Source organism: Equus caballus, chromosome 7, assembly GCF_041296265.1.
Source record: "Equus caballus isolate H_3958 breed thoroughbred chromosome 7, TB-T2T, whole genome shotgun sequence".
Lineage (NCBI taxonomy): Eukaryota > Metazoa > Chordata > Mammalia > Perissodactyla > Equidae > Equus > Equus caballus.
This window is the reverse complement of record NC_091690.1, coordinates 43,132,169-43,149,769: the sequence shown is the minus strand read 5'-3', so window position 1 is coordinate 43,149,769 and position 17,601 is coordinate 43,132,169. Positions and strand designations below refer to the sequence as shown.

Sequence of the window (17,601 nt, the reverse complement as noted above, 5' to 3'; positions counted from 1 at the left end):
TGTCTCCACTGACCAAAACACTCAGAGGATGGTGGGAGCATGGTAAAGGGAACAATTGCTGTAATCATGAGAATTGACAGAGTAAATAAGTTATATTCTGAAGTGACTGAAGTTGAGCAAAGAATTATGCACTAAGTAAACATTTATTTAGCATCTACAACATGCCAGTCACTACTTTTTATCTAAAACAGCAATAGCGAGGTGAAAACAAAATGAATTCAAGAGTTAATATTTTTCAAACAATTTTCACCTTTCTCCAAAAGGGGACAAGTAATCTAATTTTAAAAGGAGAGCAGGGACGCAAAGAATTTCTGTCATTTGGCCTAGTTAATGGTGAAGAGGAGTCAGAAACTCAGCAGCCTTTCCCATTTGGATCATGCAGTCCCACACAAGAGCATTCACCAGATGGATTCATCTGAGATGGGCAATAGGATCCTCTAACATCCTGCTTCTCCCCTTATCCTGACTCACTCTTCAAGCTCAAACCCCTTCCCAGTCCACCCAGAGGAAGCTTATGGTTCTTGTCCCACAGTTCTAAATTCGGATGAAATACAGAGGATGAGTTTCCACACTTAACAAAAAGCTCTTGAAGGAATCTCTATTCCACAGTCCAAGGCCTTCTCCCCCAAGTCTCCAATGGCCACCCCCTATTCCAGTGCCCAGGCAGTACTCACCTCATCTAAGTACTGTAGGACATCCCACAGTGGCAAGTAATGGGATGATCTCGTAGAAGGATACACAGCCTTGGGAGTGAGTTCAGGTAAGGGGGGCAGGGGAACTGCTGCAATGAAAATGGGCCATGGGGCGAGAAGTGCCTGAAATAACTGCTCCGAGTTATATCTCCAATCCTCCCCTTCCCTATCCATGAGCTCTCATATCCCAGAGCCAACGAGAGAAACAGGTACCAACCCAGCACGTGGGTACACTTTCCGAAGAGCGACGAAAAAGCAATAGTGACTAAATTGGAGCCATTTTGTATGCACAGACCTCTAAGGGGTGACATTGTTCATTCAGGCGGAGGGTTCTTAGGGAGCAAGAACTGCCTTAAGCCTTTTGGCAATGCTGGTGCTTATCTACTTTCTAGTACATAGTAGATGGTTAATTAACTTCATTTAAATAGAATTAAATAGAACAATTTTTGCTTTTATATATGAGGGTATTATGTCATACAGCATACTAACAGTTTTACAAATACTAACTTACTTAATCTGCACAATCATTAAAGGGGATGAGTATCACTGTCTTAGTGTTTCAATGAAGAAACTGAGGCTTAAGGGGCTTAAAAACACTCATGCAAAATCACACAGCTTTGAAGTGGGAAACCAGGATTTGAATTTAAGATTGCGCTTGCTCTTAAGTGCTCCATTAGGCTTCTGCCCAGAGAGGGAAGGATTTCCCTCTCTCAGCCTTCCACTTCACGAGGAGGACCACCCCTCAAATTGAAATGGCTGCTGAGTACCTAAGATGGATCCAAAGAGTTTTCGAAGCTTGAAATATTTCTTTGTGTAATCCCCGGCCTCTGTGAGCACAGCATCATAGTCTGCAAGACACCAGGGCGCTGTCATAGGCCAGGTAATCCTCCACAACAGGCCCTGTTTCAGCACTTCTGCATGAAATGGGCCAGGACCACCAGAGGAGAGAGAAGACACATCTTCCCTGCCCCCTGGCCCAGTCCATCCCAGGCTGCCATGTGGGAATGCAATTTAGGGACATTAATGCCAATCTAGGGACATTCCCCACAAGCCTGCCTGAGATCTGAGGCTGTCCTGACGCTGGGCTTATCCTTCTGTGTCACTTTCTAATGGGCACTCTCTTCTTTCCTCAATCTGGACTGCCCAGCTGTGCCTAATGGTGCCCGTATGGCAATCACCACTTGCATTCTGTCTCTCTTGGAAGGTTCAAGTCAAGGGGTGCACAGTGTATGCAATGACTGAAGCAGAGCTCTAGGTCACAGGCAGCCCAGTCTAGTGCAACGACAGCCTGTGAGGGACATTACGAACATCACAGAAGAAAGGAAAATCCTCAATGCTCAGTATAGATTATAGGTCAAGAACCCAATAATGCCAGAACTTGCTTTTGGAGGCTCATCTGTGAAGCTCCAATGACACCTGTGCTGGGAGGTGACCATACGAGTGAACACTTGCCATAGCTAGTGACGACACCAGCGTGCTTCACAAAATTTATGGCCCCGTTTATGAAACCAAAGTTGGTTCCACCGTGGAACATATATACGTTGAAGGAGATCTCAAATTTGATAAATTCAGACACGGTGTTCTTAACATCTGTAGAGTAAAAAGATGAGGACGTATAGAAAATTAAAAATTAAGAGAGGACAGAAGTCTGTGGCGAAATCTTATCATTCCCAACCTGGCCCCACAATCAACTTCATTGTTTGGTCCTTCACCCTCCACTAGGATTCTAACTAGAAAATAGGTGGAATTGGCCAGAACTACTCTAGGAAACCAAGTCTTGTCAATACTAAGAGCCTTTTTAAAAATTATTTTTCCCAGAGTATGGACATAATTTGACTCTAAGCTACATGTATTAAATAATAGCCTAAGAACCTTTATGTCACTTAAATTTCTAATGTTCATTAAACTTTTTTGAAATTGTACAAATAATTAGTGTACACTTGCTACTTTCTTGGGCAATGTCTAGGGACACTGGTTTAGAATCAATGTACTAGTCCATGAGTGGCTGTTCTCAATCTTTAGCCACAGAAACTCGTTTTGTCACCATGATTTTACAGGTATGACCATCTTTCCCCCAGCCATAATAGGGAGCAGGGTGGTGAAAAGTGAGTTAGATGTGGGATTCTGCCCTGGCTGTGCTCTGTCCTATTTGTATGACCTCAGATAGGCTGTCTGCTCTCTCAGAGCCTCTGCTTCCTTATCTGTTAAGTGAAGGTCCTAATTGCTACTCCATCATGGGACTGGTGAGAGAATTAACTGATGAGAGAACGTATGTGGAAACACGGCAGAGAGCCTGACATGAGAGTGATCAGAAAACTGCTGTTGGATGGTAGTGGTGGTGGCCTTTTTTTTTTTTTTCTATTTTTCAGCTCAAAGCAGGGTCTTCTAGTTACTGAGTACTTTTCAACAGTTTTCTTTACTTCAGGCACAAGTGAACTTGTTTTCATAATAATGATAGGGACCCTGTCCATGACCACCTGGTCTTCCCTCTGCAGGTCGGCCCTAGCTTTCCTATCACTGCCTCCTGTTTGTTTACTTCCAAACACTTGCAGATGTAGAATTCTATATTGATTATTTTACTTCTTAATCATCTGTCAACTCCACTAAATTACAAGCTCTCTGGGGCTAGGAACTGGTAACTTTTGTTCACCAGGGCACCCTCAGGACTAACCAAGTCCCTGTACATAATAGGGTCTGAGCCAATAATTGTGGTTGAACAAGCTGATTAGTTAGCAGAGAAATGTGTGAATGATCCACGACTCAGGGCCATCTCTACTTGGGGTCAAACACTGCAAAACACTTACCACCCGCATCTTTAACCTCGTGCTTACTTCCCCACGTGTCGAACCAGCCGACCCAATATTCCATAATCATAATGGGCTTATCCCTCTAGAAACAAACCAAATCAAATGCTAAGTCTGACAAAAAGAAAAACTGAATACAACACATGGAGATTTGAGGAACTCATGCTTTTCACCTTTTCCCAATTCGGCACTTACCTCCCCCCATTCCCCTCACCCGCTGCACCTTTGCCACCATCCACAGCTTTGTTTCTCCCACTGTTCCTCGGCACTCGTGATCTCCAGGATCATTCTTGCTTTATGTGCCTTCCTGCTATACCTGGATAGCATCATCAATAATCCCAGCCTTGTCACATGTGAGGCTGATGTTGAAAGAATCAGTTTTGGATATACAAGGACCTGACTGCAACTCCTCCCATAGAAACTGAGGCTCAGAGGTCACGCTGATGGTTGTGGCAGAGCCACAATTCAAATCCAGGCCCCACCTGAAATATCAGCCACTAAGTTACGTTGTCTATTAAGTGCATTGTTCATTTCCTCTATACCTTTATTTAATTTTATTCTCCCTCATCTATGTTGAAATGTCCAGTGTAATTCTGTTTCTATTCATTTCTTTTTTATTTCTAACAGTTGTTACTTTGTATATTTTGGTTAATAAACAATTATATATATAAGAATCATAAATGTCTTTATGGATTATACCTTTTACTAATGATTATTGAATTCTCACTATGTGCTGAGCACTATCTGAAGTACTTTACTTAATTTGTTCTGTGTGACAACCTATAAGGAAGATACTGTCAGTCGCTATTTTACACAAGAAGAAATTGAGGTTAGGTAACCGATCCAAGTTCACTCAGCGAGGAAATGCTAGAGCTGGCATTTGAACTCAGCCAGCCTGGCTCCAGAACCCCATTCTTAACCATTACACTATATTGTCTCTGGATTGTAAAGGACTTACTATCCAAAACTAGAAGAAAATATATCAAAGCAATTCCATTTTCCAAAACTTCTAAACTAACTCTCACCTAAAACGACAGGTATCTCTTTTAACATTCATATTCTTGGTGCCTAACCTGTCAGATGCCACAGGCTTTCAGCCTGATACCTGTATTCCACATCTAGCCTAACATTTTCAAGGCTGCTGAAGAATGTAGGTTCTGTTTTTAAAAGTTGACATCTTCTTCACAGCAGAACTACCTAATTGTTGTGCCATTTGTATTAAAATGGAAAATTATGGCTGGGCTTCTCTTGGAGAATATGTCAGGCATTCATACTGTGCATTCTCAATTGCGTTCCTGGAGTCCTCCAGCATCCTGCTGTAATAAAAAATGATCATACTGTAAACCTGAAGACCTGCCATCCTAGGACTTAGCTGATCCCTTGGGGGTGGATACAATGTTTTCTGGATTTCATGTGTTCTTCTATCTTGGTTTAATTCCTCATTTCCTGCATCCTCCAAACACTTCCATAGAAAGGGTAATGGAAAATAATTATTCTGAGTCATTAAGTACCTAAAGATATCTTTTTTATCAATACAGTTGCTTAAGATTTAGGCTGGGTATAAAATTCTAAGTTGAAATTCAAATATCCTCAGAATTTTAAAGGCATGTTCCATTGCTTTCTATCATCCAATGTTGATATTTTAAAAGCCTATACATTTGATTCTTGTTAGTTGATATGTAAGCCCATGGTTTTCCTATGATGTTAATTTTACAGTGAGGGTGTTTTTATCATTTATTGTGCTTACCATTTGAGGGGCAACTTTAAATCTAGAGATACATATCCTTCAGTTAAAGGAAATTTTCTTATTTTAGTTATCTGTAATTTCCTTTCTTCTGTGTTCTTTGCCCTCTCTTTTTGTAGCTATTATTGGCAAGATGTTAGGCAACCTAAATTGATCTTCTAAGACATTTACATGTCTCTTATACTTTATTTATTGTTGACTTGTACTACTTCTAGGAAATTTCCTCAACTGTACTTTCCAACTCTTATATTTAATTTCTAATTTCAAATATTAGATTTTCATTTCAAGGAGTGCTTTTTGGTTCTCTGATTATCCCTTTTTTCTAATGTCTTACTCTTGTCTCATGCATAAATAATCTTATCCATATCTCTATGCATATTAATAAGCATTTTCAAAATCATATTGTGTTTCCTGAATTAACTCTATATTCCCTGGTTTCCATTTTCTTCTTTATTGGTAGTGTAATTATATTTTCACTAGGAACTTTTACTAAATAAATATAAATCCTTGATTTTTTCCATTTGTATTTAAGGGGAAAGACTGACTTCTGGTGTTAATGTGGCACTGTGTTATTGGTCCACTTAACAGTCTCCTCTTGGAAATTCTCAAAACCAAAACCAAGAATGAGAAATGAAACACAAATAATATCTTCCATAAATCTAAGAGACATCTGAAACTTCAAAATATAAATTAGGAGAAAAGAGTGCCAACGCATTGAACGTCTATCAACGATTCAAAAATGCAGAGAGAGGGCTGGTCCCGTGGCCGAGTGGTTAAGTTCACGAGCTCTGCTGCAGGCAGCGAAGTGTTTCGTTGGTTCGAATCCTGGGTGCGGACATGGCACTGCTCATCAGGCCACGCTGAGGCAGCGTCCCACATGCCACAACTAGAAGGACCCACAATGAAGAATATACAACTTTGTACCGGGGGGCTTTGGGGAGAAAAAGGAAAAAATAAAATCTTTAAAAAAAAATGCAGAGAGAAGATGCTCTTGGTTGAAGATTTTAGGAAAGGGTAGCAGTACAGATTTCCTCTAAGAAAGAAGAATATTCTACACTGTAATACCAATAATTTCTTATTTTTGATTACAGAATGGGGTGCACAAGCTGGTAAAAGGAGTACACTTTGCATAATTCAATGTATCAGAATCTTGGAAAGAAGTAATTTGAAGAATCACAGGAGAAAACTATTAGCAGGAAGAAGTCTGCTTGTGAGGCATCTGAGAGCAGTCCTGTAATCTCAGCTGGCTCCCTGGGAGAGCAGGGAATGGGAAAAGGAAGGTAGGTAAAAGGAAGGATTCATCCCTGCATACAATGTGCCATAAGATACATTGTTAGCCTGGATGCAGTCAAATACTCTTCTCACCCACAGTTCTCTTAAGTACTTGAGCCCACAAGAGAAGCCAATTACTACTCAAGTCAAAGATGAGTAGTAATAAAAAAGGAATGAAAAACAGAATCTATTTTTAAAATTTACAACAAAAAGGGGGGAAAACAGGAAAAGAAATTACAAAGGAGAAACAGCAAAAACTTGCCCTAGAACAGGTCAAAATTTTGGTAAAAATATTTTAAAGTTAAAAATCTCAATGAAACAATCACCTCTATAAATTTAGAACATAAAATAGAACTAAAATTATTCAAGAAGACTGATATGATAAAATACATAAGGAGCTAAAATATAACCTGGCAGATTTATTTTTTTAAAAGTAGATACAATAGAAAATATTAAGTCAAAACTGGAAGCAGATAAAAGGAAAATAAACACTGTAAAGGATATGAAAAGAAAGGTAGTGAAAGGTGAACAAAATTAAGTGGAAATAAACATAGAGTAGAAAAGATTAGAGAGAAATGGATGAGGGAGATGTGGAAGACAGACAAAATAATTTTGCACTACACATAACTTATGTCCCTGAAGAGAAAATTTTTAAAACAAATTTTTTAAAAAAATACTAAAAGATATAATAAAAAACTTACAATTTCCAATAATGATGATTTATGTTATTTGGATCAACCTTCTCACCAAGGACAAGAAAAGATGTTGGATAAAATACAATATCATCTTAGCTATAGCTGAGAAGAGAATTAATGCATGTGAATATAGATCAGAAGAAAGTAGAGAAAAAATACACAAACTAATTACAGATATTGAGCACACATGAGAAGGTCTAACATAAATTTACTTGGAATCCTAGAAGGAAAGGAATGAGACAACAGGGCAGGAGCAATATTTGAAGAGATACTAGCTGAGAATACACACATTCAAGAAGCCAAACAGATCGCAAGAATAATAAATAAAAGATATTCACACATAGACAGATTATACTCCAACTGCAAAAACCAAAATGAAAATAATTCTTAATAGCAGACAAAAGCAAAAAACATTACTTGCAAGGGAGTTAGCCTGAGAGTAGAATTCTCAAAAGCAACAATGAAGTTAGCAGACTTCATGCTGAAAGAAAACCACCACCAAATTAGAATTCCAGAGACAGTGAAAGACTGAGGTGAAAAAAAAAAAAAACAGTTTGCTATAACTAGATATCACTAAAGGAATTTCTAAAGGATACACTTCAAGCAGAAGAAAAATCATCCTAAATAGACTCTCTGGGATATAAGAAATAAAGAACAAAAAATGGTAAATATTGGGCTAAAACTGAACAAATACTGATTACATAAAATAAATATAATAACATTTTTTAGAGTTTTCCAAAAATAGAAGTCAAATGCAAGAGTGAAATAGAATGTGTGTCTTTAGGGGTAAATGGAGTCAGTGTTCCATGATACTTAAATACTCCAGGTAGAGTGCAAAGATATTGCTTAACTTTAGATTGTGGTAGGTTAAGCACTTACATCAAAATTTCAAGGACAGTCTTTAAAAGATAAAAATAGAGTTTACAGTTCCCATAGTGGTATGATCAAACACAGAAAGTGATTTTTTAAAATAACCAAATCCACAAGAAGAAGCCCAGATTCTAAAGGAAAATACAAAAAGAAGGCAGACAATAAGACGATAGATTTAAATTCAATATATATCAATAATTACATTAAATATAAATGACTAAGTGCTCCAAATAAAAGATTGTGTCAGACTGAGATAAAAAATATTCAACTAATTTCTGTTTATAAGAGACATGTATACAAAATTATGGTAAAATTAAAATGATGACACAAAAAATGATATGCCACTTAAATATTAAACAAAGAAATCTAGTGTGGAAATATCAATAACAGACAAAACTGATTTTAAGATAAAAATAAATACTACACATAATAGAAGTAAACTGTGACATCAAAAACATAAAATATGGGTGGGATAGTAAAAATGTAGAGCTTTAGAATGTGCTTAAACTTCAGTTGTTATAAACTTAAAATAGATGGTTGTTATCTATTAAACATAGATATCTGTTAAATTTAAGTTGTTTTATGTAAGCCTAACAGTAACCACAAAGCACAATTCTATCATAGATACACAAAAGAGAAAGAGAAAGGAATCTAAGCACACCACTACAGAAAATAATCAAATCACAAAGTAAGAGAGCAAGAGAAAACAAAGGAACAAGGGAATTACAAGATGGCCAGAAAAAATTAACAAAATGGCAATAAGCCCATACCTATCAATAATTACTTTAAATGTAAATGGACTAAATTCTCCAATCAAAAGACATAGGGTGGCTGAATAGATATAAAAACAAGACCCAGGGGCTGGCCCCGTGGCCGAGTGGTTAAGTTTGCGCGCTCTGCTGCAGGCAGCCCAGTGTTTTGTTGGTTCAAGTCCTGGGCGCGGACATGGCACTGCTCATCAAGCCACGCTGAGGCAGTGTCCCACATGCCACAACTAGAAGGACTCACAATGAAGAATATACAACTATGTACTGGGGGGCTTCGGGGAGAAAAAGGAAAAAAAATCTTTTAAAAAAAAGCAAGACTCACCTACATGCTGCCTACAAAAGACTCACTTCACATGTAAGGACACACAGACTGAAAGTGGGGGGTGGACAAAGATATTCCATGCAAATGGAAACCAAAGAAAGCTTGGACAGCTATACTCATATCAGGTAGAGTAGACTTTAAGACAAATACTGCAATAAGAGACAAAAAAAGTCATTATATAAGGATAAAATGGTCAATCCAACAAGAGGATATAACATTTGTGTATATTTATGCATCCAACATAGGAGCACCTAAATATATAAAGCAAATATTAACAGACCTAAAGGGAGAAATAGACAACAATACAATATTAGTAGGGAGCTTTAATACCCCACTTTCATCAATGGATAGATCATCCAGAGAGAAAATCAATAAGGAAACATTGATCTTAAACAACACATTAGACTTGATGGATTTAACAGACACATACAGAATATTCCATCCAAAGGCAACAGAATATACATTCTTCTCAAGCACACATGTAGCATTTTCCAGGACAGATCGTATGTCAGGCCACAAAACAAGTCTTAATAAATGTAAGAAGATTGAAGTCATATCAAGCAACTTTTCCAACTACAATGGTATGAAACTAGAAATCAATTACAAGAAGGAAACTAGAAAATTCACAAATATGTGGAGATTAAACAACATGCTACTGAATAACCAATTGGTCAAAGGGAAATCAAGAAATCTTGAGGGGCCAGCCCCATGGCCGAGTGGTTAAGTTTGCATGTTCCATTTTGGTGGCCCAGGGTTCAACAGTTCAGATCCTGGTCACTGACATGGCACTGCTCATCAGGCCATGTTGAGGTGGCATCCCACATGCCACAACTAGAAGTATCCACAACTAAAATATACAACTATGTACTGGGGGGATTTGGGGAGAAAAAGCAAAAAAAAAAAAAAAAGAAGATCAGCAACAGTTGTTAGCTCAAGTGCCAATCTTAAAAAAAAAGAAAGAAAGAAAGAAATTTTGAGACAAATGAAAATGCAAATACAACATGTCAAAACTTATGGGCTGCTGCAAAATCAATTCTAAGAGGTAAGTTCATGTGATAAGTGCCTACATTAAGAACCAAGAAAGATCTCAAATAAACAACCTAATTTTACACCTAAGAAACTAAAAAAAGAACCAACTAAGCCCAAAGTTAATAGTAGAAAGGAAATAACAAAAAACAGAGCAGAAATAAATACATTAAAAAGTCAATAGGAAAAATCAATGAAACTAAGAGCTGATTTTTGAAAAGATAAAGAAAATAGATGAAACTTTAGCCAAACTCACCAAGAAAAAGAGAGAAGACTCATATAAATAAAATCAGAAATGAAAGAAGAGACATTACAACTGAGAATACAAGGAAAATAAGGGACTATAAAGGAACAATCATATATCAAAAAAAAAAAACAAACAAAAAACTGGACAACCTCGAAGAAATGGATAAATTCCTAGAAACATGCAACCTACCAAGACTGAATCATGAAGAAATAGAGAATCAAAAACCTCCGAACAAACAAAAGTCCAGGACCAGATGGCTTCACTAGTGAGTTCTACCAAACATTTAAAGAAGTAATAGCAATCCTTCTCAAACTCTTCCAAAAAATAGGAGGGAATACTTCCAAACTCATTTTTTTTGAGGCCAGCATTACCCTGACACCAAAACTAGAAAATAACTTTCCAAAAGAAGAAAATTACAGGCCAATATCCCTGATGAACATAGACGCAAAAATCCTCAACAAAATATTAGTAAACTGAGTTCAACATTACATTGAAAGGATCATATACCATAATCCAATGGGATTTATCCCTGGAATGCAAACATCTGCAAATCAAACAACATGATACACTGCATTAACAAAATGAAAAAAATCATATGATCATATCAATAGATGTAGAAAAAGCACTTGACAAAATTCAACATCCATTCATGATAAAAACTCCCAACAAACTGAGTATAGTACCTCAACGTAATAAAGGCCATGTATGATAGCCATATAAGACAACTAACCTCAGACTCAGGGTGAAAAGCTGAAAACTTTTCCTCTAAGATCAGGAACAAGACAAGGATGCCCACTCTTGCCATTTTATTCAACATAGTATTGAATATTCCAGCCAGAGCAATTAGGCAAGAAAAAGAAATAAAAAGCATCTAAATTGGAAAGGACGAAGTAAAACTGTCCCTATTTGCAGATGTCATGATATTATATATAGAAAACCCTAAAGACTCCACCAAAACACTGTTAGAACTACTAAACAAATTTAGTAAAGTTTCAGTGTACAAAATCAATACACAAAAATCAGTTGCATTTCTATACACAAATAACAAACTATCAGAAAGAGAAATTAAGAAAACAATCCCATTTACAATTTCAACAAAAAGAATAAAATACCTAAGAATAAATTTAACCAATGAGGTGAAAGACTTGAACGCTGAAAACTATAGGACAGTGATAAAATAAGAAGACACAAATAAATGAAAGGATATTCCATGCTCATGGACTGAAAGAATTAATATTGTTAAAATGTCCATACTACTAAAGTAATCTACAGATTTAATGCAATCCTCATTAAAATTTCAGTGCCGTTTTTCACAGAAATAGAAAAAGAAATGTTAAAATTTTTATGGAACCACAAAAGACCCCAGCCAAAGCAATCTTGAGAAAGAAGAACAAAGCTAGAGGTATCATGCTTCCTGATCTCAAACTATATTACAAAGCTATAGTAATCAAAAGAGTATGATATTAGCATAAAAACAGACACATAGATCAATGGAACAGAATATAGAGCCCAGAAATAAACCCACACATATACTGTCAATTAATTTACAACAAAGGAGGCAAGAATATAAAATCGGGGAAAGACAGTCTCTTCAATAAATGGTTTTGGAAAAATGGACAGTTACATGCAAAAGAATGAAACTAGACCCTATCTTACACCACACACAACAATTAACTCAAAATGGATCAAAAATTTGAATGTAAGACCTGAAACATAAAGCTCCTAAAAGAAAACATAGGCAGTAAGCTCTTTGACATTGATCTTGGCAATGATTTTTTTGGACATCAAAAGCAAAAATAAACAAGTGGGAGTACATCAAACTAAAAAGCTTCTGCACAGTATAAGAAACCATCAACAAAGTGAAAAGGCATCCTACTGAACGAATGGGAGAAAATATTTGCAAATCATGTATCTGATAATAGGCCAATATTCAAAATATATAAAGAACTCATACAACTCAATAGCAACAAAAAATTTAATTTAAAACACATTTTTTCCAAAAAAGGAACACAGATGGCTAATAAGTACATGAAAAGATGCTCAACATCATTAATCATCAGGGAAGTGCAAATCAAAAATTAATATTACCTCACACCTGTTAGAATGGTTATTATCAAAAAGACTAGAAATACTGTGTTGGCAAGGATGTGGAGAAAAGGGAACCCCCGTGCACTGTTGGTGGGCTTGTAATGGTGCAGCCACTATGGAAAACAGTATGGAAGCCTCTCGAAAGTTTAAAAATAGAACTATAGTATGATCCAGCAATTCCACTTTTGGATATTTATCTGAAGAAAACACAAACTTGAAAAGATATATGCACCCCCATATTCATTGCAGCATTATTTACAATAACCAAGACATGAAAACAACCTAAGTGTCTATCAATGAATGAATGGATAAAGAAGATGTGATACACACACACACACACACACACACACACACACAGGAATATTGTTCAGCCATAAAAAAGAATGAAATCTTTCCATTTGCAATGACATGGATGGACCTTGAGGACATTATGCTAAGTGAAATAAGTCAGACAGAGAAAGACAAATACCTTATGATCTCACCTATACTTGGAAAATAAACAAACAACAACAACAAAGAAACCCAAGCCCATAGATACAGGGAACAGATTGGTTGTTGCCAAAGTGGGGGTGAGAGGTGAGCATAATGAGTTAAGAGAGTCAAAAGGTACAAACTTCCAGTTATAAAATAAATAAGTCACGGGGATGGAATGTACAGCATGGTGACTATAGTTAATAATACTATTTTGAATAGTTGAAAGTTGCTAAGAGAGTAGATCTTAAAAGTTCTCATCACAAGAAAGAAAATGTTCCTGTGTGTGATGGATGTTAACCAGAGTTATAGTGGTGATCATTTGCAACATATACAAATATCGAATCATTACGTTGTACATCTGAAACTAATATAATATGTCAATTATACATCAATACAAAATAAACCATAAAGAAAAAACAATAACAAAAAAAGAAAAATAAACCTTTAGGGAGAAGAAGCTATTGAACACCCCTAAATGAGTGAATCCTAAGCAAATACAATAACAGTTTTGTCCTGAAAGTGGGTTATTCTCTTATCTTCACACATTTCTCATTGCCTTTTTAGAGATGCTTCCAAAGACGTGGAAAAGAACACAGAGGAAAACACACTGAAGAGTTCGGTTCATACCCACGACATCTCTGACACATTGGAGGGCCAGGCAGCAAAGGGCCTTTGTAAACACCACCAAGCAGGGCACTGAGTTAACAAATGTTCCTGAAATCATCAATCTTCTAACTGAAAGCAAAAGTATGCAGCAGAAAATGAGATTGAAGAAATAATTGTTCTAATAAGGGAAGGTTCCGTGACTGACCAGTGAAAAATGCGGTAGTGCCATGGCTGCTCCTGGAACTCTGGAGCCCTCTGCTCAGCTTCCTCACACATTTCCACAGGTTAAACTGCTTCACAGAGGAAGTGCACTATTTCACAAGGATTGTTTTGGGAAATGAAAAGATTTCTCACTTAAAATGTTTATCAAGACAAGATAATAGGTTTGGTGATTCTCCTGTTCATATACAGAGACTGGAGTTACAGAAAGATACAATACATTCTTGGCTTCTGACAGCATCAGCTTACGGAACAGGCCAGTGTTTCGGTTAACTATTAAAGTACACGGAACACAATGGCAGAAAGGTCCATCTGCACGTCTCTAACACCAGATAGTGGTGTTCTCAAATATGTGCAGGAAGCAGGGAGGGACGGAGACGTGTGACAGTCTGGATTCACACAACAGGTCTGCCCTTTCTTAACTGTGGGACAACAGTCGTTCAGTGTCTCTTGGACTTTTTCCTTTCCCTAGATAACTTCTAAGGTCCCTCCATCTCTAAAATTCTGTGATTATAGTAACTTGTTAATATATTTTTCAGGCTTCACTCAAATGATTCCTCAGAAAGCTAGAAGAGAACAACCTAGGACATTTGATCACTATAGTTTAGAATAATACCTGCTTATTCAGCTGAACTTAAATCCTTTTGGAACAAAGAGAGACATAAATAAGGTAAAGTGACAACTGCAGTATGCCAGAAATTGTAATTGCATTTTGAATGGCAGCCAACAAGGTATTGTTTCCAATTGCAAAAGGTCAATGCATTTTCAGTTGTTAGTTTCTAGACACTGACAAGTAGTTTGTGGTAGTCCCACCAGGTCACACTAATAAGGACAGCTGTCTAGTTAACTATCCACCCCCATCATGATCCAAAAGCAATTTAAGGGGGCTTAAATAATATGGGATAGCATTAAAAAAGTGAACGTTTAGCATAGGCAAATGAAACCAAAAAGGATTTAAAAAAGGATACAGATAAAGAGGGTCATTTCCTAATGATAAACATTTCCTCTGTTTGAATATAAAAGAATTCCAAATTTACAGAGCTTCAAAATGTATTTAAAAAACTTTGATAAATCTTTTGAAGTACAGGAAAAAATATTAAGGACTATTAGTAGACATATGCAAATCCACAATCATGGTAGGAAGTAGAAAATTAGAACAATGCAATAAACAAAGCTGATATGAAGAACTTGTTGAGAAAACCACACCCAGCTGTGCAAAACACGCTCATTTCAAGGATACAGGGCACTTACAAAACTTGACCACTGATAGGACACAAACACAAATAAAATTTAAAAATGGAGGACAATGTCTAAAAATTGAAAATAAATTTAAATGAACCAAATTCTACACCAAACTGGTAAAATAACTACATAAAACAAAGAAATTATTCCATGTAACCTTAGTACATAGAATTTTGACTGCACACTCCCTGTGGGATACACCTTAAAGATAAAAGAAAACCCACAGAAATCTTAAAGATTATTGGGTTTTCTTATTTTCAGTAATATTACCAGTATTGTTATTTCAAATCTATTATTGTAGAATTGATTAAATAATAAAATTATTAATATTGTTAGCAATTATGATCTCCAGAGTGAGAGAAAAAATGAGTATAAATCAAAGAAGTTAAATATAAACCTACAATTCTAAATTTGTATTTAACAAATCAGTGGAGACTCTTAATTTCCCCCTCTTTTAAAAATGTACCTATTTCCTGGCCCTACACACTGAACATATCTAGAAGCCATGGCAATCCAGTAGCCCTCACAGATTGTGCTCTATAGAAGCAGCAGGACTCCTAATAGAAATAGCTATTTCAGGCCTAGGATTGGAAATGTATAAGGTGAATCTGGACATCTTACTCTGCCAAAAACCAAGGGAACTATGGAAGACTGATGGTGTCAAATCAGAAGGAAATAGGATCCAGCTTGAAGGAGCTTCCAACTAGCCAGCAAGAAAACAATTTAAGCTTTAACAATATATTGATTATAATTGATGAAAATGCATTAGACATATTAAAAAGTCATGAGTTTATGATGAAAGAAGAACTATAAAAGTTTGAAATGGTATAGAGTATGTTCTCTGATTGCACTGTAATTAAGGAAAAAGAAAAACTCTATATGTTTGGAAATTAAGAAACTCACTCCTGGATCTACTAATAGGTCAAAGAAGCAATCCTATTGAATATTCAAATTATTCTGATTATGGTATAACAAATATAAAAATTCATGGGCTAATGAGAAATTTGTACTCTTAAGTGCTTATATTAAAACATAGAAAAACTGTAACAATGATATTTATTCAGCAGAAAATAGAGAAACTTCTGCTCATAATCAGAGATATAGAGAGCTAGAAGGAACATAAATCCCACACTTACAACAAGGACAAGGCTTGAAAAACTACAAATTATTTATGTGAACCTCTCAGAAAATTGAGGTCACAGAGCAACCAAATAAACCAAAACTCATCGTAAACCTGATACCTGAGAGAAACAGGACCTAATCATTTGCTTACCTGGGGCTGGAGCCTGTAAGATAGAAATAGATAATTTTAAAGAATTGGTAAAGACTGAGTGTAGACTAGCCTGAAAGTGTGAAGCCCCTGGGGGCCCAGATGTAGGGGGTCTTATACCTTCACGCAAGTTTTACCTCCACGAATCCACCTGATGTTCTGAGGCAAGACTGGGGAGAACCCTCAGTAAGTTTCTGTAAGGGTTGGATTGCATCCACCGAAATTTATGTGTCTAAGTCCTAACACCTAGTACCTCAGAATGCGACTGTATTTGGAAAGAGGGTACTTAAACAGTTAACTAAGGTTAAACGAAGTTATCAGGCTGGGTCCGAATTGAATCTGACTGGTGTCCTTATAAGAGGAGATTAGGATACAGGCACACAGAAGTAAGATCATGTGGAAAAGCAGAGAGAAGTCAGCCATCTACAAGCCACAGAGAGAAGCCTCAGAAGAAACAAATCTGCTGACACATTAATCTCAGACTTCTAGCCTCCAGAAACCTAAGAAAATAAATGCTGTTTACACCACACATTCTGTGGTACTTTGACTTCCTTCCTGGTACTGGCTGGGGAATGGGAGCATGAGGCACTGTCAGATCTCCCATAACCATCTTCCCTAGGGAACAAAGCCTTCACCTGCAGAGAGAAGAGCAACAAAAGCTGTCACCTTAGGGCACTGGTAGAAACCTATTGTATCTGGGAAAAGGGAGCAGGGGAAAAAACACCCCCTTTGGAAAAGAAATAGGAACACATGCTTGGCCCAGAACTATAGCTAGAGGAGGAGCAGGAGAACTTGAAAAGGCCACACCCCTCAGACCTAGGGACACAGTCCCTGCCTAAGACTGTCTTAATCAGAACTTCAGGGAATGAGTTTCCTGTCTCAACATCAGGCTAACCAGAATAGAGTAAAAATACCTTGTAGTATAGCTGGGAGACTGGAAGAGACAGGTTTTCTCTGAGGTCCAATGCAAAGGGAAGACCCAAAGCCCAGAGGAGTGCAAACACAGAGAAAATACTTCTGCCAAATGAGCCCTTACCCTAGACACAAGATGCCACTAGAGGAATCTGAAGGCTGTGATGCATGGAGGATAACCATAGCAATGACAAACCTCAAATTCAGCCCAACTCCTAACTAGATTAACACAAAACTCCACGATAAAATCCAGGCAGGAGGAAAAGCATGCTTATCTCCAAGATAGCATCCATGTCCCACACAAGAGGTTCAGCTTCCAAGAAAACACTATGAGCCATGCAAAAAGGCAAG

At 37.0% G+C, this 17,601-nt stretch overlaps 1 protein-coding gene across 25 annotated transcripts in view; it reads right to left on the bottom strand.

Moving 5' to 3' along the window:
* The window catches only part of GLB1L3 (galactosidase beta 1 like 3), a 74,822-nt gene that overhangs the window by 29,954 nt on the left and 27,267 nt on the right, over positions 1–17,601 (bottom strand). For 14 of the 25 annotated variants that reach the window (XR_011440910.1, XR_011440909.1, XR_011440912.1 and 11 more), the window contains 4 exons: positions 3,497–3,581; positions 2,145–2,282; positions 1,460–1,540; positions 675–781 (listed from right to left, as the gene is read on the bottom strand). Coding sequence is in view for 20 of the 25 variants with exons in the window: in XM_070273950.1 (XP_070130051.1) it covers positions 675–781; positions 1,460–1,540; positions 2,145–2,282; positions 3,497–3,581 (411 nt within the window). In the remaining 5 variants the exon portion in view is untranslated. The remainder of the gene's footprint in view (positions 1–674; positions 782–1,459; positions 1,541–2,144; positions 2,283–3,496; positions 3,582–17,601) is intronic. The other 11 variants (XM_070273944.1, XM_070273956.1, XM_070273945.1 and 8 more) reach the window with 2 other exon arrangements.